We start from the raw sequence: 27422 nt of genomic DNA, 5'->3' as shown, positions 1-27422 counted from the left end.
GGAAAGAGACAAATACCCCGAGACTTCCACTCCTCCTTTCCTGGCACTAGCCCTGCCCGTGGGCTGATTGCAGTTGCTCTGGTTCAACTGACAAAACACTGTCCTCCCTTGGGCTGGTGTGAGAGCAGGCTCTCCTCTGATCATTGCTAACCCCACGCCTGCTCACTGAGAAACGGCCCTGACTGGCTGCACACGGGCTCCGGCTTTTCGGCAGAGCTGAGCACTCGTGGCGCCAACTGAAATCAATGGGATCTGCGGGTGCTCAGCCCCTCTGGAAGGTCAAGCTCTACACGTGTAGTTGGGCCCCCAGTCTGTGGTCACTTATGAAAGTGCTGGCGCTACTGATTCCCCCGCGTGTTAACTGGAAACGAAGCTGATTCTAAATGAGGATGCCAGGGGTGATTGTGCTCATAGGAGGTTTTCATAACAACTGCCCAGCTGACATTTTCTTTTCCTTTAAGAGTCTGAAGTCTTCACAGACAGGCCTAAATGAAAGCCCAGGGGCCAAACACCCCTGAACTTGGGGAAGAGAGGCAGGTTAGATCAGAACTTTGCAGCACAGGCCTGGTTGGTGAGGCACAGGCATTGATCCCACAACTCATACGTGCCTGCTCAATACATATTATGCATTAGGAGTCCCACTGAAGTCAGTGGGTTTGCTCCGAGTTCAGAGTTGAGCATGTGCATAAGCCATTGCAGGATCAGGGCCTCAGACAGTTGGGGAGTTAGAATTAGTCCAAAAACAAGGGGGAGCTCCTGTCCAGTCCTCGGCGGGCAAGCCGGTGCTTGCGACAGAGCACTGAGCATGGAGATCCTCAGGCAGGGACACAGCCGAAGCCTGCGGGCGAGGAAGCAGACAGCTGTCAATCAGTGATGGCTCTGCTGCTGTCTGGGCGCTCTTGGGCAGAGAGGCAGCGCACATCCCACAGTGCGGTGGGGAAGTACAAAATAACTGACCACACGCACTGGCTTCCAGTATCTAGCACGAGACGCCTTTAATCAAACTGGGATTGAGCCCAGCTTTGCACAGGGGCAGAAGCACATTACTGGGTGAGGAACAGGTACAACTGGGTCTTGTCTCCAAGGATATGACTTTGGATTTTAGCAACAAACGTGGGCCATGGGCAGGCAGATGCCAAGATGGGACCTATGCTGGAGTGTGTGCCTAGCCTTACCGAAGCCCTTTTGCTGGGCTGCTGGCCCCACGGCTGGGAGCCTTGGAGGGTAGAATGTAGACTAGCTACCCCTCTGAGTGATCATAAACACTGGCTGAGCTGCAGCCTCTGGCAACTGCCAGGGACAGGGCATTTAATTGGGGCTGAAGGGAGCTCAGACTGTACTTCCTTTGTAACAAAAGTCAGGGCTGCTGAGAGTCACTGGCATCCTCCAGCACTAGCCAAGCTAGGGAAGAAATGCCTCCACTAGGAATCATTATAAAGTCATGGCCCTCTCAATGCTAAGTCACCATGCTGGCAGGCGCTGATTGCCGGCCAGTGGCTCGAATCCACCAGGCTGCATTTGTCATCTGTACTGGGCATTCTCCGGCTCTGCCTGACGCGTCGCTCCCCAGAGCCTCAGTCCTGCAGCAGCTTGTGTTTTACAGTCGAGCTCTCTGAACAAAGGTGAGCAAAGAGGGTCCCGGCGGCCGTGCGGGCACGCAGCTCGTACAGGTCATAGTCGTGGGCCCACTCCACGTTGCCCCACCGCTGGATCTGAGAGAAGAGAGAACAAGCAGCTCACTCAAGAGTTCATTAGAAAGCGGTTTGGACTTCAGGACTTCTTGGCCTCCATTTTCCTGTCTGTAAAACAGAGATAATACCTCCCAGGAGTGGCACCAAAGCCTCACTAACCAGTGCATGCCCAGCGCTCGGAGACCCTCAAGTGAAAGGGGCTATAGAAGGCAACGTATTAGGGCCTGATCCAAAGCTCATTCAAGTCAGACTTCCATTAACTTCACTGGACTTTGGGTCAAGGATGGTTTTGTGCAAGGACAGAGCTTTTTCTGTTCACAACAATCACGTTAGCATTAGCTTAGTCCTTGGCAAAGTGCTTAGGCCTGGCCAATACACAGAATAAAGACCATCCTTGGGCTTTGCACTGCAGGTTGGAGGAGGGCCGAAAAGCAGCAGTCCAACTTCTGCAAAAGAAATCCAAAGCCCTCAGCAGGTTGGACTCAGAGCGCCTTTAGCTGTTCATCACGTGACTTGAGTGGCTGAACACTCAAACCGTATTGACCAGAGGCAGCCTGGCGGAGTGAACGTCTCCTGTAATAGCAGGCAGTTCTGTGGCCAGTCGTTTGTGCTGGGAGATCACTTGTCATGCTGAGATTATCACTATTTGAATGATAGGGTTGCTCTGGAACATAATTTACCTGGTATTCTTCCTCCAGGCGAGACAGCAGCACGGCTTTTTCTACCGGAATGTGTCTGTCAATCACTCCCATGGACAGAATCAGAGATTTCAACTGTGCAATCGCATATTCTATACCTGGGAGGGGGGAAAATATCAAACATGAACCACAGTTATTTATACAAAATCACATCGGCATCTTCACACCTTCTGAAGGTGCAGCCAAGGCATAACATGTTCAGCAGGATCAGACGGGTAGATGATCCCCCACACCTTGGATCAATGCACTCTACAGAGTCAAGTCCACAGTTCATAAACACATTAAATTTCTGTTGCTAATCAGGATCCATTGTTACTTTGATGCAAATGGTTGCATCTCTGACTGCAAACCGCTTTCTCTCATTCTGAAACACACCCTTATAACGTAATAATGCCACACCACTGGATACAAATGTGGAAGGATTCCCTTCTGCAGGATGGCAGAGCTCACATCTTACCGCTAAAGAGCTGGGGATGAGATCAGAGAACACACACAACCATCTAGGAGAGGGAGAGAGAGAAAAGGGGCCTGATCTGCAGAGATGATGAGCATTTGTGACAGCTGGAGGTGCTGAGCACCACTGACCATCAGGCACTTGTACAGGGCAAAGGGAGGAGACAAAGAAGCAGGAATCATGCTCAGTCTAAGCTAAGTGATCAGCTAGAGTCAAGGCCAGATTTGGGATCAATAGTCAACTGACTGCCCAGGAATACAACAGCCGGGGCCTGGGGCCTTGCCTTCCCCAGCTGAAGACAGACGTGCCAAAATACCAACCAACCAACTAAAAGAAGCACCCCCGACCTTACCCCAAACACAAGGTGTGAACAAAAGGTGACCAGAAATGTTTGCAGGAAGGATTGGAGGCCCTGAAATCAGAACAAAGAGCACACTTTTCTACTAGGAATTTGGTGTCTCTCATTGTCTTCTGACGAGGTAGCCAGGGATTCCGGTGGGTTTCTAGTCTACTTTGTTTAAAACATCTTTATTTTGAAAGGAGAATGACACAAGGAATAAAGAGGGGATGTGTCGGGGTAAAAATCCATTTTAAAATATTTACCATTGACCTGAAAGAATTTTTAAAGTCTTGGGCACTTTTCACCATTTTTGCTGTTTAGTCGCATCTTGCGCTTCAAGGAGGATGAGCAATGAGAACAGATTAGTTAGTTTCACCTTCCTTTCCAGTCACATTCACTTTCTGGATCTCCTTCAGTTGCACAAGAGTAGAACAGCTGGGCTGCCAATAATCACAGCTCTTACATTTTAAATCTAAACTCAAGGGGTTTTCATTTACTGGGGGAGGGGGTAGTCACGAAACCATAAAATCGTTTCTGTGCACTTGGGGTTTCAAACCCCTTTTCTTGGTAACAGAGCCTAAATTTTGGACCGAAATCACCTGAAAATGTCATGTTAAGGAAAAAAATAGATGTCAGTAGCTCTGAGAGAATCAGGGCCTAATACAACAAGACCCTGTACAGTGAAGAGAGACCCCCTGCCGTACAGAGCTAGAACTAAAGGTCTAGCTTGGATTTATTTCTTTTAAACTCCAATCCCCCTTTGTTTTCCCCCATTGATTTAAAGTCTCCCTTCCTTCCCCAAAACGTTTTTGTTGTGCTGGTTACTGCTCTGAGAGAGGAAAAGGCATATATGCGAACGGTGCTTCGTGTACCCTGGAGGGATGGACACACCAGATAAGTCGTCCTCAGTACCTTGCAGTGCCCACGTGTTGTAAGATGCCAAATGGCTGGTGAAAGTGTCTTTGGTCCTGGCTGGGATGTTGGGTCCCAGGATGCTAGTAGAGGAGCCGATCTCCACGTTGTACCTGGAATGAGTTAGATGGTACCAGACAAACGATTGGTCGTGGAGGCACGTGAGCCTCAGTATCATTATGAAGCAAGACTCTGGCTAAATTTAGCCCTGGCGTAAGCAGATATGACCCTCACGGATGTCAGCTGGGATTATACCTGCTTTTTCCCCTCGGGATCTATGTGGGGACATTTCCTACCCACACTGCACCGCTCTAATTCATTCACAGAGCCAGTCAGTGCAATGTTGCATGTGCAGCAACATCTGGTCTTGCTTATGGAATTTACAAGTCTAATTCCCTTCCTCCTCAATGGGCTGAGAAACACCGTGAAGGGGTCACCCTGACATCATGCTGGAGACTGGCCAACAGCAGCTCCTCGCTGCTGGAGACTTGACACCCCTTAGGTACAGTCTCTGCCCTCCAAAGCCTCCTCAGTACCCCACAGTGCCTCTTTCCGTGGCCCAACGGGCTGGCCCCAGCCTAGCTCATGAACTAAACTGTCATTGGCATGATTGGTTTTTGGATAGTGCAGTGACGAGCACCCTTGGAATACCACAGAGAGGGCAGCTAGCAACAAGAAGGGAAAAGTCTTTGACTTCTTACCTTTTCTCAGCCCACTCGATCATGGGATCCCATTCATTCTTCTGCAGTTCTACTAGGCCGGCTGGCTCCTCCACCCTGTAGCTAGAACATTGCAACAAGAAAACAGCCTTCACTGACAAATCACTGGCCTTCTTCACGTAGTACGTGGAGCAAACCCACCGGGCAGCTAAGCCTGTTTCGGGGGTGGCAAGGGGAGCCCAGTATTTGAAGAGCAGGTACCGACCGTAAGCTTCAAGTGAGCAGATGCTGCCGGCTAAGGAAAGGAAGAGCTTCCATTGATGTCCCTCCCCCAGATCCAGAGCCCTCTGCTGGACAGACAACCAGCCAGCTCTTGATCCCTGTATGGAGGGATGCTGCTCCAACAGCCCTGCCCAAATTTAGGGCCTGATGCTGTGATATCAATTCCAGGTCTGTGCCTGTGTCCTCCTGACATAACTGTGGGGGCTGTTCACAGCCCGCTGGAGTGCCAGCCTACAGCTCTGCTTCACACCACTAGAGACCTCTGCAGCCACAGGCCGCAAAGCACTTTGACTAAAGATGAGTCAGTTTTACAGATGGGGAAACCGAGGCACAGGGAAGGCCACTGACTTGTCTGCTACCAAATGGGCCAGCAGTCGACCTCAGTGCACACTGGATCAGGCCCTAAATCAGCAGCGGGATTAAGTGCTGTCCAGTGGTCAGAGTAGGGGCACTGACCCCTGAAGCACAAACTTGTTAGCGATCTGTTTTAAAAAACACTTCCACAAAATCTGGCAAGGGGGGAGGGTCTCAGAGCCCACGCTCCAGCCCGAATGTCTACACGACAGCAGGAGCCCAAGTCAATTGATCTGGGCTCAGAGACTCGGCGCCACAAGTTTTTCTTTGCAGTTTTCAAAGACAGTTCCGATCCCTTGGTCAGAGCTCCTGGAGTTCAACAGGGCAGGCCGATGGGTTCAGTGAAAAAATAAAATACAATAGAAAGGAATTCTAGAGCAAACCAGGTGTTAAGGCCGAGCACGGAAACTGCCATGCTCCTTATAGCTAAATCCAAGGCTCTTGCACTGCCAAATTCTTACAGACAGCAACATCTTGTGGGGAGCAATTCAGGCCTAGGGCAAAGTCTCAATGGAGCTGAACCCCATCACGCCAGGGCTGAACTGGCCCCCCTTGCAGGTGGTGAAATCTCCCTGGGGTTCGTGAGTTTGGGGGAGAAGGCGTGGCAGTATGTTGACACTATGAGTGAGTTCTGCTCCTCTACCCCTAAGGAGTGGCTCTGTGCTGGTCCCCTTTCAGAAGGGGCCTGTCCTCTGATCCACACTGGCTGCTAGGCTCAAGGGGACGTACTACACACTGGGGTCATTGCCGGGGCTGTACCACTACAGAAAGAGAAGGGCAGATGCATTGTTCAAGCCAGGGTGTCTGTCCCAAAGGCTGTATTTGTGCCAACCAGTCATCCAGCTTAATGTGTTTCCAAACCTCTCGTCACCCTTCCGGTCTGCCCAGCTGGAAGATGTAATAACCCATAATAATGCACTGAGACTGGCCTGGCTTCTAAGCCAGAGGTTTCCCTAGTGAATTGCAAGCCCATTCAGTTTCCTACCAGACAGTATCTGTCTCCAGGAACTTCACAGCTGCTCTGATTAGCTGATCTTTGTTTCGCTGAGATGGGTTGTCCAAAACTGTGTTGCACAATGTGGTCTGCAAAACAAAAGGCAATTACACCGGCCAGAGTCCTGGGGAGGCGGCAGCTCTGATTTTACAAGGTCCCAGACAACAGCTGAAGAATCCTTATTGTGCTAGCGACAGATTAAGGGATAGTGATGCAAAACCTAGCCCGGGAGGTGAATGAGTCCAAGCCCACTGGAGGCAACGGGAATCTTCCCGGCTTTGGATCAGGCCCACAAACACAGTGCTCCTGTGAGCAGTGACAGGACGGGAGCATGCTGGAGGCCTTGAGGTAAAATAATCTGGATGAGAAGCATTTCCAGCTGCGAGTCAGGTCCCATTCACATGGGAGTTTGGCCCATGTTAGGGGGCAGTTTTTCATCCTGGGGTTAGACCCAATAGCTGCTAACGGGTGAGGCACGCTTTGCCCCAGCACTGTGGGTCAGGCAAAAGCCAAGAAAGTGTAAAAAAAAAAATTAAAAAAATGACTAGACTCAGCCCCTTTATACATCAATCTAGTTTATGTATTTAGCTCAGAGATGGGGCCCGCACAGACTACAGCTCCCAGCAGGCTATGCTCCACCTTTATCCAAGATGAGGCTGTCCATAGCAGTGGCCCCAGCAAAACCACTTGTTAGATTCCTTCCCACCTTGGGGCTCCCCTTCCACCAAAGCCCACGGTGCTCACCAGATGCATGGTGTAGGACTTGATGGTGTCCTGCTGGGAATCCCATTCCGTAGCAACAGCAATAGCCAGGGCCTCGCTGGGGACAGTGAAGAGTTTGGCCTGGGGCGTTTTCAGCTTCCTGTGGTCCAGGTTTATTTCAAAGCCACCTGGGGGATCAGATTAGAAACCCAGCAGGATTCCAGGGTAAAGCACACGAGGGATCCACATGCAACCCCCAGGCAGGGGGCAGATTCAGAGATTAAGCTGAAGGGGGCAAACTCATCCCCGGGCAAGGCCAGTGATACACCTGGCCCAGGAGTCTCCCCACTGAAGGTCATGGGGGCCCCGCTCTACCAGAAAAGAATTTCCAAGAACCATTCTTGGAAGCCATTTCCCTTCCCATGGTTTTGCCAGTCAATGGGGAAAGGGCAAACCAGGTTTGTGACAAAGCTGGCTCTCAAGGTCTGGTTTCCAGGCCTGGCCAGCATCTGCCGGTAGGCAGGGCCCGCGTTCCATAACCACCCTTCCCTGTGCCCGGTTTTCACACAAAGGGCCATGTGTGGACACCCCGCCAGACTCCTGGCGGAAGCACTCACCTTCGCCTTGGGAGATGCTAACGTTCTGGTAAAACCTCTTCCTTTCTGGGGGGGAAATTACATCCACTCAGAAAGCAGCGAGAACGACAGTCAAGCCCCTCTCCTCATCCCCGCCCACTGCGGATCTGACATGCCGGCTCTCCTCGGCAGTGCTGAGCATGGCACAGCTGGCCTCCCTCCCTTGCTGGTTCAGAGTCCCTCTACACAAGCCCATGTGCCCGAGTCCCTCTGGACCTGCCTCAGAGCTTTGGTGCGAGGCCTGTCCTGGGAGAGGACTCACCATGAACCAGGGGCCCCTCTTTAAGCAGAGCAGCTGCTTCCCTCTAGCACGCCAGGCCCAGCTGTAGTCTCATGCCTGTTGTGCGGCACCCATACACAAAGCAATGGGCATGACATCGACAGGTGTGTTATGGCTCATTTGGCTTAGTAACGTGTCAGGCTCAGCCCTGCTGTGAGCCCTTTGAAGCCAAAGAGTCACCCCAGGGATGCATCTGGGTCATCCATTCTAGTTTTAACCCCTCCCCCCACCCACTTTCTAAGCACCAACTGTGCCCAGGTAGAAGGGAGACACCCAACTTATAGCACCATTCTTCTACTCCCTCCCTCCTAAAAGCAATCCTTGTCCTGTGTATTTCAACAGAGGAATACGGTGTTGGCCTGTTACGCACTCCAGATCTTTTTCTACATACAGCTCTCAAATGCTGTTTACTCTGGGGGCACTAGGACCAGGTGCTGCTTCTCCTCCCTCACACCAGGTGGCCTTGGGGGACACCTGTAGGGAGGAGGAGCCAGAGACTCCAGCTGATCAGGGCAGGAAAAGCCAAAGCAAGACACTCAGAGAATTTGCAGCAATTTTGACTGGACTGTCTGTGCCAGTTCTGATCAGCTGTTTGCTCCAACCTGCTCTCCCAGTCTCTTCACCTGTTTCTCTCCACACTGGCCCCTCTTCTCCCCTGCCCTGCCCTTTTCTCTCCAGTTAGCTGATCCGTTCCTAACTAAACCCACCACAGAAAAACAAAACAAAAACAAACAAAACGTGGCACTAACATGTCATTTGCTGTCACCCCAGTGTCCACTCTGCTTGACTCTTCTACCTGCCCCACTCACATCTGTCTGGTATAATTAGACTGTAAACTCTTTGGGGCAGGGACCATCTGCTACTCTGTGTATGTCCAGCACCTTGCACAGTGGGGGCCCACCCTTGATTGGCCCATAGGTACTATTGTAATAAACATGACAGATGATAATATTAAAGAGATGTGAGACCCCAGGGCACAGAGCAGGCCTGGAATACATGCTGGTGCAATCCCTACCACCGAAGCCCCTCTTTGCCGGACTGAATATTAAACTAGCTCTGGGTCAGTCGACCAGCTCTCCGGACACTGTCTTGGAAACAAAAGTTATGTGACCTGTCAGGAGCTTTGCTCAGCTGGTCAAAGCTGTTCCACCTGCTGGAGTGATGCAGCAACTCCAATCAGCAGGAGCTACAACTCCCATGTAGCTTAGGTGGGTCACCAAATATCCAGCCAGCTTTTCAAACAGCTCCCTCGGGTGTGATTTCAGACGGAAGCCAATGATGTGCCTGAGTCTAGAATAGCCCCTAACTTACAGCAACAAGCTAGCCTGTCATCCTGCCCTGAATGCCCTCTGGCTGGATCCAGGAGCATTGCCCACAATGCACGAAGCCATGTCCTGAGTGCGTTCACGTAGATGCCAGGTATACTGCAGCGTGCAATTTAATATACTGGGGGAGCACTGATCTCTTTGCTCTTCCCCAGGCCTTTAAACGGAGGATCTCCCTCCCAGCTGCACCTGCTATGTCCAGGAGCCCACCTGGTGCAATAGCAAATCTACCACTAGGGGTTGCAGGCCCCAGTTTTAGAAGCAGTTTCCATTTGGCACCTGCACTGTTGCCAGGCACAACCATGAGACTTCTAAATGGCATGAACGGCACCTGCTAATTCCCTGACTGCGCCCACACGTAACACAGCTAGATCCCGGCGCTGACAGCCATCACACCCACAGTATTCCCCGCTCCAAACAAAAACCACACGCGACATTAATGAATGAATTCAAGGGAATCCTAGGGCCTTTGTTACGCAGGCCAGACTAGATGATCACAGTGGTTCCATCTGGCTTTATAATGTAGTAATATATTAACATAGGAAGACAGGCTCTTTGAGGCCATGCAGAGCACAGCAGATAAACAAGTCCCAAACTCGGAGCTACGTGTCTGTGGTGTGGATCCAGATCCGAGTCTGTGTTAACACAGGACTGGACCACTTACAGAGACAGATAGACACCTGGCTCCATTTCCCCACACAAAGCAGGGAGAATGGGCTACCCCTCCAAACCCGTGTCCTTACTGGGTCTGGACTATGGCTCCCTTCCTACATCTGACTGCGCACGCAGGCCCCTGGGTTTCCAGAGTCCCAGTGAAGGCAAAGGGAGTCTGCCCAGACCAAGCCAGTTGCAGGATCAAGGGACTTAAAGAATGCCATGTTGTTAGGACTATTCCAGCATGCGCCCAAGGCCTTCATCCTGCAACAAGACACATCCCCTAGTCCTGTTTTAATGGGGCTCCAGGACATGCATTTCATTGCCAGTTCAGGGTCTTGGCTTGTGAGAAACAAAGGGTCAAATTTCACCATCCTCATAGAAACCACTGAAACCACAGGGGAAAGATGTTTAAAGCGCCACTTCTACAACTAAGGAAGGATGGACTAGTGGTGCAGGTGTTAGCCTGTGACTTAGGAGACCTGGATTTGATTCGCTGCTCTGCCACAGACTTTGTGTGTGACCTCGGGTTCTCTTTCCCTCCGTTCCCTGTCTATAAAGTGAGGAATCACAGCACTGCCTAACCTTACAGGGGGGTGGTGAGAAGGAATAAATTAAACAATGTGAGGTACTCGGCTACCGTGGTGACTGAGGTAATAGCAGTACCTAAAATAAAACTGACAGCACGTGCTAACTGCTGCATCTGTGAGGCCGAATGCAGGCACAGCAGCAGACTCACACACTGTCAGCAGCAGGCATTAGACTTCAAGCTGGGGCAGGGATGTGGTTTTCTTTTGCCTCTGCAGTGCCCTGCACATATGTGAATAATAAATGTTCATGGTCAGGCTTGAAATACCTGGGTCTCCACAACTACTGCTACAACGGTTCAGTTGGGGCCCACCCCACAAGCCAGAGCCCTCCTCTGTAAATAGGGGATCATGCCCCTCTCATAAACTGTGGTTGCAGCCATCTTTTAGGATTGGCTAAATCCACCACGGACGAACGTCCCTGCAATGTGGAACTGAGCATGTTGAAATGTGCCGCGTGTGCAGCAGGATCGCTGTCCAGCTTTGTCCTCACCTGTCGGCGGGGTGTATGTCCGTGCCGTGCCCGGCAGTGAAAGGCTGGGGCCCGCAACGGGAGGAGTCGGGCACAGCCGTGGGGTCTGGGGCGGCCTGGCGTAGAACAGCCGCTGACAACGGCGCCACATTCTCGGGAGGCCGCGAGCAACAGCTAGATGGGGACGATCTGGCCCTGTTAAAGACCTGGGCTCCTAATGACTCGGGATCAACGCCTCCCCCCGCCCCAAGAACCCCAGGCTGGGATCAATGCCGCCACAAAAAGCTCCCAACCGGGATCAACGGCCCCCCTCAGAGGAACCCCCCCCCAAGAGCCTCCGCCAGGATTGATGGGCTCCCCAAGGCCCCCAGCCGGGATCACCGGGCCCCAAAGACAGACCCCCACGGAACCCCCTGTACGACCCTATAGAGTATATAAGGGCTCTAGGCCCTTCTCCCGCTCCCTGTAGGGGCCTCACGGACGCGGCTTGCGGAACAACTGCCTTCCCCTCACACCCGCTGCTCAGCTAACCTCTCTGCCTCTGGGCGCCGCCATCTTGCTCACCGACGTCCAATCAGCATCATAATCGCTATTTTGTCCCTCCGACTGCACCGTCACTGGGACCTACAGGAAACTACGAGTCCCAGGGGGCATTGCAGCCGCCCACGTGGCTTCGGTAGACCAATGGGAATGGCGTCCCGCCCCCCGCAGCGCCCTCTGGGCCAATCAGCATGTGCGGAGGCGCCGCCGGGAGGCCCTGAGCCAGGCGGCGGGGGTACCGGCGAGTTCCCGGGTCGGTAAGGCGGCCGGGCCGGCTCCCCGCAGCCCGTGTCACGCTGGCGCCCGGGGACCCCCCCGAGATGCCGGTGCGGAGCGAGTGCTGCTGCCCGGGGGGAGCCCGAGGCCGCGGGGCCGCCGCCAGCCTGGTGCCGCCGCCCCCCATCAACACGGCGCAGCCCGGGGTCGCCACCTCCCTGCTCTACAGCGGGGCCAAGTTCCGCGGCCAGCAGCGCAGCAAGGGCAACGCCTACGAGGTGGAGGTGGTGATGCAGGTGAGCCGCGCGGGGATCCCCCGCCCCGCCTCTCGGGAACCCCCCCGGAGCGCACCGGACCCCCTAGAGCGTCCCCCCTCCTGGGGACCCCCCCAGAGCACCCCCTGCATCCCTTCCTGGGGTCCCCCCCTAGAGCGTCCGCCGCCCACCCGAGATCCCCCCTCCTAGGGACCCCCCTAAAGCACCTCCTGCATCCCTTCCTGGGGTCCTCCCCTGGACTCCCCTAGAGCGTCCGCCGCCCACCCGAGATCCCCCCTCCTAGGGACCCCCCTAAAGCACCTCCTGCATCCCTTCCTGGGGTCCTCCCCTGGACTCCCCTAGAGCGTCCGCCGCCCACCCGAGATCCCCCCTCCTAGGGACCCCCCTAAAGCACCCCCTGCATCCATTTCTGGGGTCCTCACCTGGATCTCCCTAGAGCCCCCCCTCCCTTGGACCCCACAGGGCGCCCTCTCTGAGGTCCCCCCTCCTGGGGACCCCCTTAAAGCATCCTCTGCTCCCCTCCCAGGGACCCTCCTAGAGTGCCCCCCACATTTCCTCCTAGGGTCCTCCCCCAGGAATCCCCAGAGCACCCCTCGTCTCCCTTCCTGGGGTCCTCCCCCTGGGGACCCCAGAGCACCCCTCCTCTGGGGACCTCCTAGAGCATCCCTGCCCCCTCCTGGGGTCCTTCCCTGGGTCCCCCTAGAGTGACCCCTCCCTGGGATCCCCCAGAGCACCCCCTGAGGTCCTCCCCATGGGGATCCCCCCCTAGAACATCCTCTGCTCCCCTCCCAGAGACCTCCCACTTGAGTGCCCCTTGGGATCTTCCCTTCTGGGGCCCCTCAATCCATTCTAGAGTGCCTCCCATGGACCCTCTTGAGCACCCATTCCTCCCCGGGATCCGCTCCAGTGCTCCCTGTATTGCCTCTTAGGGCCTTTCTCCCAAGATCCCCCCTGTTCTCCTAGAGCACCTCTTGGGGATCCTCTTGAGCACCCACCAGGGCCTCCCTAGAATGATGCCTGTTGCCCAGAGTCTGGACCCCCATGCACATCAGCCCCCCTGAGTCCAGGCACCCACTGCCCCCTGAGGACCCTCCCCCAAAGACCACCCCATGGAGACCTCTTTCCCTAATCCCCCCATTTCACAGAGACCAGGATCCAATACATGCAATATCTGCTCTTAAAATATCTTCCTCTCTTAGATTGGGACCCCCGCTCCCTGAGATCTCCACATGGGCCCCCTGCCCTCGCATACCTTGTCTAGCAGAGACTGGGATCTACATTGTCCCCAAAACACACACACGCACCGCACCCTCCCCCCAGGGCACCCCTTCCCTCAGATCAGGACCTACTGCCTCCTGAGACCTCTGCATGGGGTCCCCTGCCTGTAGGTAGGGTGACCAGACAGCAAATGTGAAAAACCAGGGGGTGGGGGGTAATAGGAGCCTATATAAGAAAAAGACCCAAAAATCGGGACTGTCCCTATAAAATCGGGACATCTGGTCACCCTACCTGTAGAACACTTCATTCTCAGAGATCAGTGCCTGTGAGGTGGACGTCCAGGGGAGGTTAGGGACCCTTCACGGCTCTAAATGTACCTTGGGCCAGCAGCACCTGCGAGGTGGCGGTGATGCAGGTGGATCCCCCAATCCAGGCCTGCAACACAAGGGCAGCTGTAATACTGACAAGAACAGCCTCTAAGCTGGGCGAGGCAGGTGAGACCTCTCTAGGGACCCACCAGGCCCCCACCCCAGATTGCCCCTGCATGAGCTAGAGCAAATCTGCTCAGCAAATGATGTCTCCCCCTCATCCTTCATGGAGCAGTGGGGGTAGAACGTAGTAAATGAACAAAACCCTTTGCTAGTCTGGGGGCTTGTCCCTCAGCTTCAGTTGAGGAAGAAAAAGCAAGCAGCTGGGATTGGCTGAGTGGGTGAGTAATAGGCTGAGTGGGTAGTTGCATGCCAGGCCAGCCTGCATCAGGAGGGCTGGGGAGGAAACTACTTGATACTAGTCATCTGGGCGTAAGATGCCCCAGACATCAGGTTTTCCAGCCACCACAGGTGGTTTGGCCCTGAGGGGCTCACCCTGGGACTTCAGCTCTCCAGCCCTGAGATTCACCATCCCTGCATGTCTAGTTCCTGGCTCTGAAGCCTTTGGATCTCACGCTGACAAGGGAACGACGGCCACATCTGCTCCAGCGCTGCAGCTATGCCGTTGTGCCGTAGTGTGGGCCTTCCTGCTGCGAGGCTCGGGCGTTTTCTGTTGCGGTAGTTAATCCACCTCTGCGGGCAGCAGTAGCTGAGGCCAAGTCTACAGTAAAAGTTAGGTCGACCCAGCTGTGTTGCTTAGGGGTGTGAAAAATCCACACCCCTGAGCGATGTAGTTAAGCTGACCAAACCCCCAGTGCTAGGTCAATGGACACTCAGGGACGGGGATTGAACCCTCCCATCGCTGTAGTGAGGGTCTACACTGAAGCAGTGCAGCATGCCACTGTAGTGGTTTAAGTGTAGACATAGCCTAAGTCGACAGAATTCTTCTGTTAGCCTAGCTGCTTCTACACTGGGAACTAGGTCAGCTTAACTACGGTGCTCAGGTGTGATTCTTTCACAGCCCTCAGTGAGGTTGATAAATTGTAAGTGTAGACCAGGGGTTAGAGCAAACCGAAGCAATCAGTCCTGGAACAGAGTGTAGCAAGAGCAGCTGTTGGGCCCGGCTGTGCTCCAGGGATCTCTTTAAATGAGCACTTGTCTCTGCAGCCCTCCCATTCCTGTTTAGAGTGATTGTTTCTCCGTGCTTTATTTTTAGTTGTAGGCACTGGCATGATCACTTTGGGCAGGGCTGGCGAGATGTAGGGTCGTGTATAAGTGGCAAGCCAGATATCTGATACACTCTTGCTATAAAACATGCTGCCTGTTACAGCTCTGTTTCCTACTGGATTGCAAAAGATCTGGTGGTTTATATAACGAGAGCTAGGATGAAGCCTGACGCATTGGTCAGTGTTGTGGAACGATGTCAAAGTCCTAAGGTCAGCAGACACGAGTAGCATTTAAACCACACTCAACCTTCCCATACAGTGCTACGTTTGTCAACAGCACAAGAGTACCTGAAACAGCTAGCTTCAGTGGAGTCCTCCTATGGCAGATCAGCTTCATTACAGCTCTTCTTACCCCCCCCCCCAAGAATACCCAGTCTTTTAGCTTAAACCCTGATGTTTTGCATGTCCTCTGAGGGGCGGAGTTAACTACAATTATTCTGCATAAGCACAGTGAAATATTTGCACTTAATTAGCTACAGATGGGAAAGATGCATTTTTGCCTTTGATGTCAGGGTTTTTCAAACTCTTCATTTGGCTTTGAGAGCTGATCTGGTGATTTGTGGGTTTCTGAGCAGAAGTTTCTAGAAATGGAAGTATCCCAGTAATTAGACACTGCGTGGCAAGTAAATGGAGCATTCAGTCAGAAGCGGGGAAGAAATGAAGGCATTGGGAATGGGAGACAGGTATGTGTTAAGATACAGTTTGAAGAGAGGTACATGCAGACTTTTCCGGATGGCAGACATTCCAGAGAAGGCTCTTGTGTACAGCAGTGATGGGATTGTTTAGAAGGAACCAGGCCTTAGTGCCAGATAAGTAGAGAGAACTCATTGGGGTAGTCACGTTATGGAAGTGATGAGAGACAGATTTACTAACAGTCACCATCAAAGCCAAGGATGAAACCAGAGTTTCTGGTGGCGAGGGAGAAAGATCTGATTGTTTGAGGATGTTCCCTCCCTTCTTGTCACTCGCAGATGTCTAGATTGCTGGTAGCATGTGGTTAGAGCAGGTGACAGACAAATCAGGAGATCTGGCTCTGTTGATGTGCTGTGACATTGGGCAAATCACTTCACTTCCATCTCAACTTCCCCTTCTGTAAAACGGGGATGCTTACCCATCTTTGTAAAACATTTTGAGATCCTTGGGTAAAAAGGTGCTATACAAGTAGAACGTATTATTAATTAGTTGAAAGCACATGAGACATTCCCCAGCCCGCTTGCAGAAAAGGTAAAGTGGATACCTCTAAATGATTCTCTCCTGAGTCCAGATACCACTGTGTGATCAACGTGAATGACCTATGAACAAAGCTGGGCAATGCAGTTCTGTACCATCCTTAACAGAGCTGAGACCAAAGTGCATTGGGCCAACTTGGGTATCTTGTCCCTGGATACACACACTTACAGATTTTGTGCTCTCTGTCCTAGCATGTGGATATGGAAAACTCCTATCTTTGTGGATACTTGAAGATTAAAGGCCTTACAGAGGTGAGCACGTGTTACTAAACTCCTTTTCTATACTCCATGGGAGTGAAGGGCAGCCTCTGCTCCAATTTCTGGCTAAAGGTATGAAGGTCTGTGAGGTTGAGCCCATAATTAAGAAGACTGTTGGGTACCTTAATCCCTTTCCTTTGTTTTTTTTACACAGTGTAAACCAAATATAAATGGTTTTGTAGCAACTTAATTAAAAATTGTTTTAACTTGATAGCAGCACTGTAAGGGCTGAGCTGAAGCAGACCTGACTTTGCCATCACCAGTTAATTGGCTGTGCGTGTATCTTTGTTGCCCCAAACCTCCAGACAAGCCAGATCTTCCTGAACTTCTTCTTTCCACACCTTTCATATAGGACCTGCCTGTATTAACAGCGGACCTCTCAGGCATTCAGCAAGATGACTGGTTTAACATGCAGATTGTCAGGTTTCTTTCTACCTCTGCATTCCTTTCCTCACAAGCTTCTCCTGACACAGGCTCCTTATTTCAGCTGATGATATGCGATGGCTCACCGCTGTTGTAGAGCTCGCTGAGAGTTTCCACACAGTGGAACTCTAAAGTAGATCATAGGTTCAACGTATGTGAGCAGGGGAAGCCCATCCAGCCTAATTCTTTTGTATGTCTTTGGCTGATCTCTGTCACCTTTTTCTTTAATTTCACCATAGCCTCTGATCCCTTCTCAAGGAGCAAATTAAAGGTGTGGGGAGTCAGCAGACAGATTGCAGGCAAGGGGACCAGTGTAGGAGAGATGAATGGAAGAAATGGGCTATGGGAGAGAGATGGGAAGGGGCATCCCTTTAGAAGTGTCTGGAACGGGATAAAGTAAGGTGCAAAGCAGAGAGAGAGGGACATCAGACCGAACTCTCCGACCACTTCGGGGGGGTTGGTGCTGACATGTCATTGTTTGCTGAAATGCTAGCCAGTATCTGAGTGTGTCTCCTCTCCTATACAGGGCCCAGTTTTTTGTTTTGTTGTTGGCAAAATTCTTTAATCTTTTTTACCCTCCTCCTAGGAATACCCGACCCTTACCACTTTCTTTGAAGGGGAAATAATCAGTAAAAAACACCCCTTCTTAACGCGGAAATGGGATGCGGATGAAGACGTCGATCGTAAACACTGGGTAATTAAACATATTGGCAACCAACTACGGATCTAAAACCACCCCAAACGTGTTAACTGGTTAAAAGGGATATGCAAATGTTTTTTAAAAAAAGAAACAATTAAGGCTTTGTTGTGGTGTATCTTTGTTGTTGATATACAAAGACAGCCTGAAAAGTTCTCTCCTTAGGCTTTTCTCCTGGTCGCTTTCTCCCATAGGGATTCTTTCCTTTCCTTTTTTTCACTCCTGCTAATGTAGCTCCACTGATGTTGCTGCACCAGTACGGACACTCTGTCCTGGTGAAAAAAGTGACTGGCACCAGCATGACTCAGCTGGTTTGAAACTGGGGGAAGCTCCTCTGGCACAAGTCGCTCTTTACCCAAGTGCAGCACTAGTGATTTCCAGCAGTGCAGTGACATCTGTGCTGCTATGTCCGTGCAAGAATCACCCGTGTAGACAAGCCCCTAGATCAGGAATGTCAGTTCTGACCTTCCCTGGCTTGGCTGGAGGATTTCTTTGCAGACTTTACAAGTGCTGCCAGCCAAAATCTCTGATCTGTTCCTGAGAACGAATGATAATGATCTTCTGGCGGATGGGACCACATCTGGAGTAAGGCCTAGGGGGAGTGGAGTGGAGTGGTGTGGAAGAGACCAACATAGATACCTGTTGAGTAGGAGGAATTTCTGCCTCTCAGTTCCTAATGGAACATAGTACTTGTGCTGAGGGAGAGGCAGGCTAGGGGATTTCTCCTGTGTGTGGGGGCTTCTCTCTCCTCACTGAGGGTGGATTTCACATGTATGCTGGTGTACCTCTCTTGGGCACCAATCCCTTCCCATCTTCACCGCAGTGAGTTGCATGTCTCTACCCAGCGAGTATAAGGAGCGGCTGTGTGTTTCGCAGCCGAAGCTGGTTATACCCCAGAGTCTCACTTGCAGGTTGATTGAAGTCATTTCACAAACTGTGGCAGGCCTTAGACATTGGAGCCCTCTCTCTCCTGTAGGGAGGGATGAAGGGACGTTGGATTTCTGCAGTCAAGTATTTTTGAGTTTTGCCCTTAACATTAAAAATGTTCTCGATTGTTGGTGAAAGGTGCTGGCTTGACAGTCCTGGAAACTGAGAACCTTTAACACAGAGGTCCCCCAAACTGTGGGGCGGGCCCCTCTTGGGGGCTTGGAGGAATATTCAGAGGTGGTGCGGCAGGGCCCAGGCCAGCCCACACGGGGCAGGGAGGGAGCGCCACGCAGCCCCGCCCTGCCCGCAGGCCGCGGCCCCGCTCCCACCCCCAGCCTCATTCCCCTTACCCCTGTACACGATCCTCCCCCACCCTGGGAGCTGTAGCCCCACTCCCATCTCTGGCTGGGGGGGGAGGCGATCCTGAAAAGTTTTGGGGCCACTGCTTTAACAACAGAACAGTTACAGGAGGAGTAGCTGTAGGGGTACGATCTTCAGCCAGCTCTGGAGAGAACACGGGGAGTTCAGATTCCATCCCTAGTGCCTCTGCTGTGACTTGCCAGCAGTGGGCCCAGTAGCAGTGGTGGCTTTTGATATGGATGCTTGCCCTGGATCAAGGCAAGTTGGCTAGCTAGTCTAGCTTGAATCTGTGATGCAACAGCTTAGAAATCATAAATTGCCAAACTTGGAGATAAAAGCAAAAAATCCTACTGGATCATCCATTTCCCATTCCTGACAAGGCAGGGTGCGGTTCCCAGAGTCTCTTACCTGGTAACACGTTCTTCCCTTCATAAACTCTGCTAACTGAAAGTCGGCTGTGCTCTAGGAATTGATTTTTGTTTTTCCTGTGCTTTCAGGGGAAATTCCAGGCCTTTTACCAATATGCGAAAACATTTAACTCAGATGATTTTGATTACGAGGATTTGAAGAACGGGGACTATGTCTTCATGAGGTGGAAGGTAAAAAAACTCCCTGTAGATGTGTGTCCCCCAGCCAGCTGGTCTGAAACTGCCAACACTTAGAACATGAAACACATGGGCGCTGCATACAGAATGAAATTCCGGGAAGGGTGTCTCTGAAGCAACACTAAGGATTTATCCCTCCTTGCTTGAGAGAGACATAAACATCTTAAAAATGGCACTTCTGTCGAGTTATTCTGCACCACTCAACACATGTAGGTAGCTGGAAGCAATCAGAGAGACTTTTTTTGGCTGTGTGGTTTTGACACACTGTATAGCCAATTTCATTGTTTCCACTGGGTAGCTAAGTCTGTTCCCTCCCATTTATGTGGGTCTTTCATGCTGTTACAGTGGGAGAAAATCGCTGTCTTTAAAAATAGGAAAATGTGGTTGTCAAACCACAGATTGGCAGGTGAAAGAGCTGAAACGACTTCTGATGTGTTCTTTAAAACAGGTTGGGTTGCAAATGGACAGTGTCCCTTTAAGACCATTGTAGTGGAGATCTTGTGAAAGGGTACAATGGTCACTATATACATGCTGAATAGTCCCTTTGGTCCATGCTGGGATGACTAAAATGAGTTCACAGCTATGAAATACTCACTTGACATCTTTCTCTGTTCAGTTTCCAGCGCTCGGCCCCTCTGACTTATAACAAGTGCAAATCTGCACCCCAGGATTTCCGGGAGGCAAAGGTTCAAACCCATTTTAAATACAAACCCTTGTTACCTTTTGTGCAGGAGCAGTTCCTAGTCCCAGATCACACGATCAAAGACATCAGCGGTGCTTCCTTTGCTGGGTTTTATTACATCAGCTTCCAGAAGTCTGCAGCATCTATAGAGGGCTATTACTACCACAGGAGTTCAGAATGGTAAGGGGAGCTTCCTTCCCTTCTACAGGCTGAAGGATGCTGGCAGTGTCTGGGCTCCTCTGTCACTTCACAGCCCTGGGATTGGATGTAGGACCTTACTGTGCTACTGAAAGAACAATGTCCCACCAGCCCTACTCACAGCCCCTGGCATCTGAAACTCAGGCTCGCATGGAGAGAGAGTTTCTACACCGTGTGTGGTTAGGTCAGCTGTAGGTGCCAGCACCAAAAGTGGTGTCACATTTGTCGCTCTGTCTGACAGCTCTGCCCGTTCACATACCTGTCACTAGCCATGGAGCACAGTAAAATCAAGGTCAGAAGATCTGAAGTGAGAGGTCAGGCAGCTGTTGGTGAATTGCTGCCAAATACTATTGCTACATGTCAAAAGCTTTTCTTTCCCTCCTTCTACTTGTCTGGCATCATACTTACTGTATGCTACCCGAGTGACTCATTCTTCAGCTGCCCGCTGTTGAGAGGAAGCCATGACTTGTGTTACACATGATGGCATAGCGAAGAACACTCGGCATCTTGAGATTAAAATACTGTCTCTGTGATGCTGGCGATTCACTTTTAACCTCTTCAGGATTGACTTTCGGGATGTTTTCCCTTCCCCGCTTGCCCTGTTAGCATGGTGTGCTGATGCCCAGTGTCAATCACTTAGTTGCAGGGCTCACCAGCAGGTCAAAGTCATGGGCTCATGGCTGCCTCCTGGACTTGGCTCTTGCTCGATGCTGAGGCTTTGGGGGCACTGTTAGATACTGTGAATAGGGTTTTCTGACTGGCTATAGAGCTGTCCTTCTATTAATATCCCCATCTTGGTAACACCATCCCAAGAACTGATGTCAAGCCTTGTGGTGAGTAGCTGCTAACTTGACCCCTTCAGTAATTCCACGCATACAGCAGGTGCGGGCTTCCTGAACAGCTAGCCCCCCTCCAGCTTTACTATCCCGAAATCTCTGTAGTTCATGGGGAAGGAATGGAGGAACCACCGTGCAAGAGGCAACAGAGGGTCCTGTGGCACCTTTAAGACTAACAGAAGTATTGGGAGCATAAGCTTTCGTGGGTAAGAACCTCACTTCTTCAGATGCAAGATGTCTTGCATCTGAAGAAGTGAGGTTCTTACCCACGAAAGCTTATGCTCCCAATACTTCTGTTAGTCTTAAAGGTGCCACAGGACCCTCTGTTGCTTTTTACAGATTCAGACTAACACGGCTACCCCTCTGATACTTGACACCATGCAAGAGGCTCTTTCCAGAGCCAAACTGCTGGCCATGCCGGTGCTGCGCTGCTACAGCCTTGGTGCACCATGCTTCTAGCAAGGTGCAGAGTCAGGTGCTCTCCTGAGCAGTGGCGCGGAGGCTGCCTGTGGGCTCGGTAAGATTGTGTCCTCCGCACTAGCAAGTCACAAGCCTCTCCCATGCTAGGGTAAAAGAGGCGGGGGACAGCAATACAGTCTTGCCGCTCCAGGATTGGCCTCCCCTGTACTACTTGTTCTGCTCATCTCCTCTGACTTGAGCTTCCATGCACCCAACACTCTGCATCTGCCCTGGGTAGGACCAACTGCAAAGCAGGCATCTGTGGAGGAGGCAGGTAAGGGCCCTCTGAAAAGAGAGCGAAGAGTGTTCTCGTAGCTAACAGTTCTGCGGTTACAACCTTCAGTCAGGTTTCATTCATTTCATCCCAGTCTGCAGAGCCTCTGCCACGGACCCATGGTGAGCAGGCAAGGCCTAGGGTGCTGGCTTTCCTTTGCTAGATAGCTTGAAAAGACTCTTAGCCCTGTATTTTTAGCAATATTCGGAAAGTAAGCAACGGCCAGAGCTGTTAGGTGATTGTGAATGGGTGGGAAGTCTGCACAGCGATGAATGGAACGGTCTAAGAGTTTGAGAGCCCTTGATGCGGGTGCAGCTTTTTCTGAATGTGTCAGACGTTAATTTAAAAGTGTTTTGTGAATTGCAGCAAAATACAACCAGCTGTAGCCAATCCAAAGTGCTGGGGCTGACAATCAGGATTAAATCGAAGAGGCACGTTTTAGAGCTTGCGTCCATTCTGAAGTCGAATGGTCCGATCCTAAAGTGTAACCAGCTGAACAGATGCAGAGCTCAGGGAAAGGTCGGAAGGGGAAATGGCTCATTATGTCTTGTCGTTATCGTCCCTGTTTTTCCTTCCTCTCAGGTATCAGTCTCTGAATCTAACTCATGTCCCTGAGCACAGTGCACCCATCTATGAGTTCCGATGACAGGCGGACAGAATGATACCAAGTGAAAACAACCCGGGCAGGAGAGAGCGTGATCTGCCACGAGAGATGTGTCCCTGTCGGAGTGGGGGGGACACGCGCTTCTCTTCTGCCCAACGGACTTGTGAAAGAAAGCATGAATGTCAGCCCATCCGACCCAAGGAGCATGGCTGCAGGAGCTGGAGTCTCCCTCCTGCCAAGTGGCAATTTGATCTTTAATCTGGTTTTAAAGCTACCTTTAAATGCACTTTCTTTTTGCACAGCTAGTTTCTTTATCACTGAAATTCCTCCCGACCCCCTTCTGGAAGTTTGGTCCGAGCTGGAATCAATACCTTCTCCTCTGAGTAATAAGAAAACATAAGCTCAGCACTTATGGTTTCATGTTACATCCTAGTATGGGTTGAAATACAAAGAACTGCGGCCGTTCACATTTGTCGCTCTGTCTGACAGCTCTGCCGCTTCCAGAGCCTGGGCGTGTCGATGCATTAGCGAGGCTTTGCCTAGCGGAGAGAACTGCTGATCTGCAGAGTCCACTACAGAAGCATTTGGCTGAGACAGACAAGTCTTGAAGACCTAATGAATCTCCAGCTCATACTGGCTAATGAGGTTAGCCGGAGCTGCAGATCTCTCAGGAACGCTAGCCACTTCTGAGCTGCAAGCTGTTCCTTTGTCTTGATATGCCACGGGGAATAGATTAAATGTAAAGACTTCCAGGCCCTCAGTAGAAGTGGATCTGAGCTCTGCTTACTAAGTGTATATTTGCTCTTTACTTAAGGGTAAAAAAATAAAAAAGACTTTTAATAAAAAAAAAAATATTTTTATGGTTCCTCTTCCCAAGGACCCTATGGCAAATGCACAATTATTCAGAATTACATTTTACTGTTTTCACATTGAAAACCGTGAATGTCTACATTAGTTTTTTATATATATATGTATGTAATCAACCAGCAGCTTTGGAAAAATCGTCCTGGTACAAGTGTTTAGCAGCATTGCAGAAATGATGCTAGTGACCTGTTTAGCATTTGTACCTACTTTTCGTGCTCCACCAACATCACTGCTTGATACCTTTATACCAGGCAAAACGGAAAAAACAACAAAAAGAACAGTGGCTGTCCTACAACTTTGAAACATTCAAGTGAAATAACTTAAGGCTTGTGTGCCAAAGTGTGTGCGTGTCTGTGTGTGGGGAGGTTTTTTTAAGACATTTTAAAAGTTGGCATCAGTTGTATATTTAATATGATACTCTATGCGTGCAGGGCTTTTGTGAGACAACTTACCTTGCTTTTTTCTGGCTGTTCTATTTAAAAAAAAAAAAAAAAAAAAAAAGCTATTAAGAAAAGGGAGATTTGTACCAACAGAGCAAATCATTTTTAAAGAATGTTTGCCACTTGCAATCAAAAAGCAAAGCCCTTCACTTATGGAGTGCGAAGTTGTTTTTTTAACTAACTTTTCCTTTTCACAGTGTCCGTATTGTATTTTGCAGAGGCTGAGTTGATAGTTTAAGCCTTAATGGGAAAGCATTCAGGTCTCAGTGGGCTCACTTTGTATATTCCACACTGGGGACTTGGTTTATTTTGCTTAAGAAAATGAACCGGTTTAATTTGCTCGGTGACATAATAGTCAAAGTCCTGTGGCCCTATTTATCCTAGCTGTACCCCATCTTCAAGACACATTTGGGAAAAGTTGCCTAAACAGGCAAGGAGTAGGTTTCCATCTTAAAGGTTAGATGGGAAACCACCTGGTGTATTAAAAAAGGTGAAGGATGAGGGAACGTAACTTCTTGTAGGTCTTGATGGACAGCAACAATGGAGTTAAAAAATGGCTAGAAGACAAATGCTGAAATGATCTCCGATAACAGCCAGAGGACAGGGTGGGTGAGAGAGGCGTCTCGTCTAGGTCCACTATTCTGATGACACAATGACTTGAATAAGGCACCTTGGCAGTACAGGGGCTGCTGGCTCACTCCTGTGTACTGGGAGGGGTTTGTCTTATTTCGGAAAAGGCGGTTGTGGCCACAAAATATGAATGGAGCATTTTTCTCTGTTTTCCAAACGAAAACTGATCAGGCCCATCTGCGGTAACGTCTCCTTAGACCCTTTTAACAAAAATGAAATGTGCAAATACTTTTAATCTGTTAGTGGTTTCTGTGCCTCTGGAGCGGTGTGCAATATTGTCACTGATACCCAACCCATCATGATGACATTTTTGTGACAATTATTGTTAGGCTTTAACTTTAAACATTGTGGTGGCCACATGCAGAAACCGGGTTGCAGGAGGTCCCTCGGGTCATCTTATAATCAGGAAGCTCTCCTAATGTGTTCCCTAAACCACTGAGACTTGATGTTTTTGAGAGGGATTTGGGACAGAAGGGGCTCTTTCCCCCTCACATAAAGCATATTTCAGCTGAAATCCAAAAGTTGCAAAGGAATGCAATTTTTTTTTAAAGGATTGTCTTACATTCAGAAAAGGAGAAGCTTTTATTCTCTAAAGCCTTGATTTGCTTGGTTTTTTTTTTTTTTCTTCTGAAACTGTTTAAGCTAAGAGGAAATGCTCTTAATTATATTGCATTGTGGTGAAAGAAAACTAACAAGGTGAGACTTCTTGGGGAGAGTAAGTGGGAGGGTGGGTCTTTGAGTCTTGTGAAAGTTTAAAAAAAAAACAACCCCTAACGTGGGTGCAGAGTCTGAGTATATTTATGATTAATTGTGGAACAGGGACTGGGAGAAGTATTTTGCAGAGCTATCAACGTCCAAATTAAAAAGAAATGTATTTTAAGGAGCGCTTGTTTGTGTGTTTGTAAATCAAAGCAATTCTTGTTTTATAGGAACAGCAAGTTGCATCTTGCTGATCAAGCTTTATGGCTGGAGAATCCAATAAGCCACTGATTGTCTTAAGTGAATTACCCTGACTTTAACTGGAATAGGATGGCAAGCAGAAAATAAGCTAACAATCAAATTCTCATAGTGAGAAAGTTCTCTGTAAAACTCTTCCTGATCGTTAGCTTTATATAGAGCTTCTAAGTACCTGCACCTAAGCCCCCTCCTTTCTTGGCTTCTTTCTCAAAGCAACAATGGCTGACTGGCAGCGGAAAAGTCTGCTGACTCCTCCCAAACACAGTGGTCCAGGCCTTAAAGCTACAGTACTGACAGCACAGTTCTTACAGCTCCACACATCAAACCTGGAACATGGCCACTACAGGAAAATTAGCTGTGGTTAGTTTACATATCTTGCTGTTCTGGCTTATATATATATTTTTTCCTTTCCTGGAAAGCCTGGAAGGTTTTTTTGTAGCTTAGGCATGGAGTCATGTTTGCTGACTAGTATAACCATATCAATCTGCTTGCATTTGCTGTTTCTTTAGTGGTTGTGGGGAGAGGTGCTAACAAATTGTCTTCTTGGAGCCATGGTCACTTTCGGACAAATGCTGGTTTTCCCCCCACCATGGCATCCTGTTTAAAGTTTCAGAGCTTTGTGACTAAATCCAAATGTTAATGGGATACTATCTAAACTCTTAGCAGTTAAAAAAGACTTAATTTTAATGCATTCACAATCAGGCTAGTTCTCATATAGCCATATCATATTGGAGTACAGCTATGTCGTTTGAAGGACACATCTGACAATGGGCTACTTGTACACATAGGGGTTAATGTTTGGCCAGTCTAAATCTAAATGGGCCTAGTGTAAGCAACAATCAAACTAGTTACATTTGTAATCAACTTTCCTGGCATGCTCAATCTGTACTTTTGCTACAGGTTCTGTCTTTATCGTAATTACAGCATGAGTATATATTTTGACCTTGGTGCATGAGGAAAGGAGTAGGATTTGTTACCATTTTGTGGCATACCCCCAATGGATAATATAGAATCAACTTTTTTCCTCTAGTAACCATCAGTGTTAGTCTGTATAAAAAGCACGTTCCTCTTTGCTAGACTAGGGTAAGAAGAGTTTCATGGAGTGGCTTTGATGTATCTGCTTAAGTGCTAATTATTTAAATGCCCTGTCTGTTCTTTTATCTACTGTACAAATGAAAAATCACCACTGCTTTATATAATCAACCTAAGTGGCCATTTCTCTTGTCTGAAAATAATCTGTGGACAGAATCGCAGAGCCCTTGAAGCTAAGGGCATGGCAAACGGAACAATGCAGCTAAGGAAATCAGCCTGCACATTAAAAGGAAGAACCACTGCAGAAGCCTGAGCTTTCTGCTTGATACGAATGTGGGAAACTTCTGGTTTAGCAAGGGTGTGTGGCAGGGGGGATGTGCAATGCGGACAATGCGTGCAAGGCAATCTAAAATGCTGCCCCAGCCTTTTCCCTTGGCCATGTCTAACAGGAATGTCAGTGATGGCTGAGCTGGAGCAGGAGGAGCTGTTTAAGTTAGACGAGTCCTGCCTCGTTTGTCTGCCCACAGTCTCCCTTGTCCTGGTGGACTGTGCAGTCTCTGAAGTGGGGACTGAGACCAGGCCTCCTCCTATTACAGTGCGGGGGGGGGGGGGAGGGTTGCCACATAGAAACTAGTTACAAACTCTTCCTGTCCCTGGCTGAGGGCAGGGGGACGTGGGGGCAGCTACTGACGGGCAGGCTGCTGCCCCTTCCCCCCACAGCAGCTGCACCCCATGTCTGAGCTGGCAGGCTGATTGCTGGGACCAGCCCTGGCTGGGTGCTGCAGGAGCAGGGCCAGCCCCGGGGCTCTTCTGGAGGGAATCTCAGGCCGGTCCGAGAGACCCTGCGTTTTCCAGACACGGCAGGGGCCAGCTCCCGCTGCCCACTGTGCAGGGTGGGACCTTTGTGCTCCCGGAACCCTTGCAGCGGGGGTCGGCACGTTGCGTGTCCCGGCCGGACTGGAACTCGAGTGCACCGGCCGCCACCCCGTCACGCCGAGGGGGTGATTAGTGCGACGGACGAGCCGGCGGCAGCTTCCGGGCGAGGAGCCGGGGTGGCTTGAAGGC

At 50.3% G+C, this 27422-nt stretch overlaps 2 protein-coding genes across 3 annotated transcripts; one reads left to right on the top strand and one right to left on the bottom strand.

Annotated features, from left to right (window-relative positions):
* Window positions 1–978: 978 nt before the first annotated feature.
* On the bottom strand, window positions 979–11605 carry ATPAF2 (ATP synthase mitochondrial F1 complex assembly factor 2). Of its 2 annotated transcripts, XM_065412165.1 has the most exons (9): window positions 11571–11605; window positions 11061–11213; window positions 7704–7748; window positions 7129–7274; window positions 6376–6473; window positions 4797–4877; window positions 4096–4208; window positions 2372–2487; window positions 979–1712 (listed from the first exon to the last, which is right to left on the bottom strand). In XM_065412165.1, exons 2-9 carry the CDS (start codon window positions 11188–11190, stop codon window positions 1575–1577), a joined length of 867 nt encoding a protein of 288 aa, XP_065268237.1. In that variant the 5' UTR covers window positions 11191–11213; window positions 11571–11605; the 3' UTR covers window positions 979–1574. The 2 variants fall into 2 exon arrangements, with proteins under 2 accessions (XP_065268237.1, XP_065268236.1); XM_065412164.1 differs by lacking the exons at window positions 11061–11213; window positions 11571–11605 and adding an exon at window positions 10647–10695.
* A 294-nt stretch (window positions 11606–11899) lies between these two features.
* On the top strand, window positions 11900–25251 carry GID4 (GID complex subunit 4 homolog). The gene is made up of 6 exons (XM_065411734.1): window positions 11900–12091; window positions 16304–16363; window positions 17379–17486; window positions 19274–19375; window positions 20113–20243; window positions 22413–25251. Exons 1-6 carry the CDS (start codon window positions 11900–11902, stop codon window positions 22474–22476), a joined length of 657 nt encoding a protein of 218 aa, XP_065267806.1. The 3' UTR covers window positions 22477–25251.
* Window positions 25252–27422: the final 2171 nt, after the last annotated feature.

This window comes from Emys orbicularis, chromosome 10 (genome assembly GCF_028017835.1).
Source record: "Emys orbicularis isolate rEmyOrb1 chromosome 10, rEmyOrb1.hap1, whole genome shotgun sequence".
NCBI classification, from domain to species: Eukaryota; Metazoa; Chordata; order Testudines; family Emydidae; genus Emys; species Emys orbicularis.
The sequence above is the reverse complement of the archived record's forward strand: the minus strand, read 5'-3'. Positions and strand labels throughout refer to the sequence as shown.

Coding starts and splice junctions, on each gene's coding strand:
- ATPAF2 (XM_065412165.1), bottom strand. CDS start 11,190: ATGTGGCGCCGTTGTCAGCGGCTGTTCTACGCCAGGCCGCCCCAGACC. Junction 7,749..11,060: donor GACATACACCCCGCCGACAG/GTGAGGACAAAG, acceptor TTTCCCCCCCAG/AAAGGAAGAGGTTTTACCAG. Junction 1,713..2,371: donor GCCTGGAGGAAGAATACCAG/GTAAATTATGTT, acceptor CTCTTCTCTCAG/ATCCAGCGGTGGGGCAACGT.
- GID4 (XM_065411734.1), top strand. CDS start 11,900: ATGCCGGTGCGGAGCGAGTGCTGCTGCCCGGGGGGAGCCCGAGGCCGC. Junction 12,092..16,303: donor AGGTGGAGGTGGTGATGCAG/GTGAGCCGCGCG, acceptor TCTCTGTCCTAG/CATGTGGATATGGAAAACTC. Junction 16,364..17,378: donor AGATTAAAGGCCTTACAGAG/GTGAGCACGTGT, acceptor CCCTCCTCCTAG/GAATACCCGACCCTTACCAC.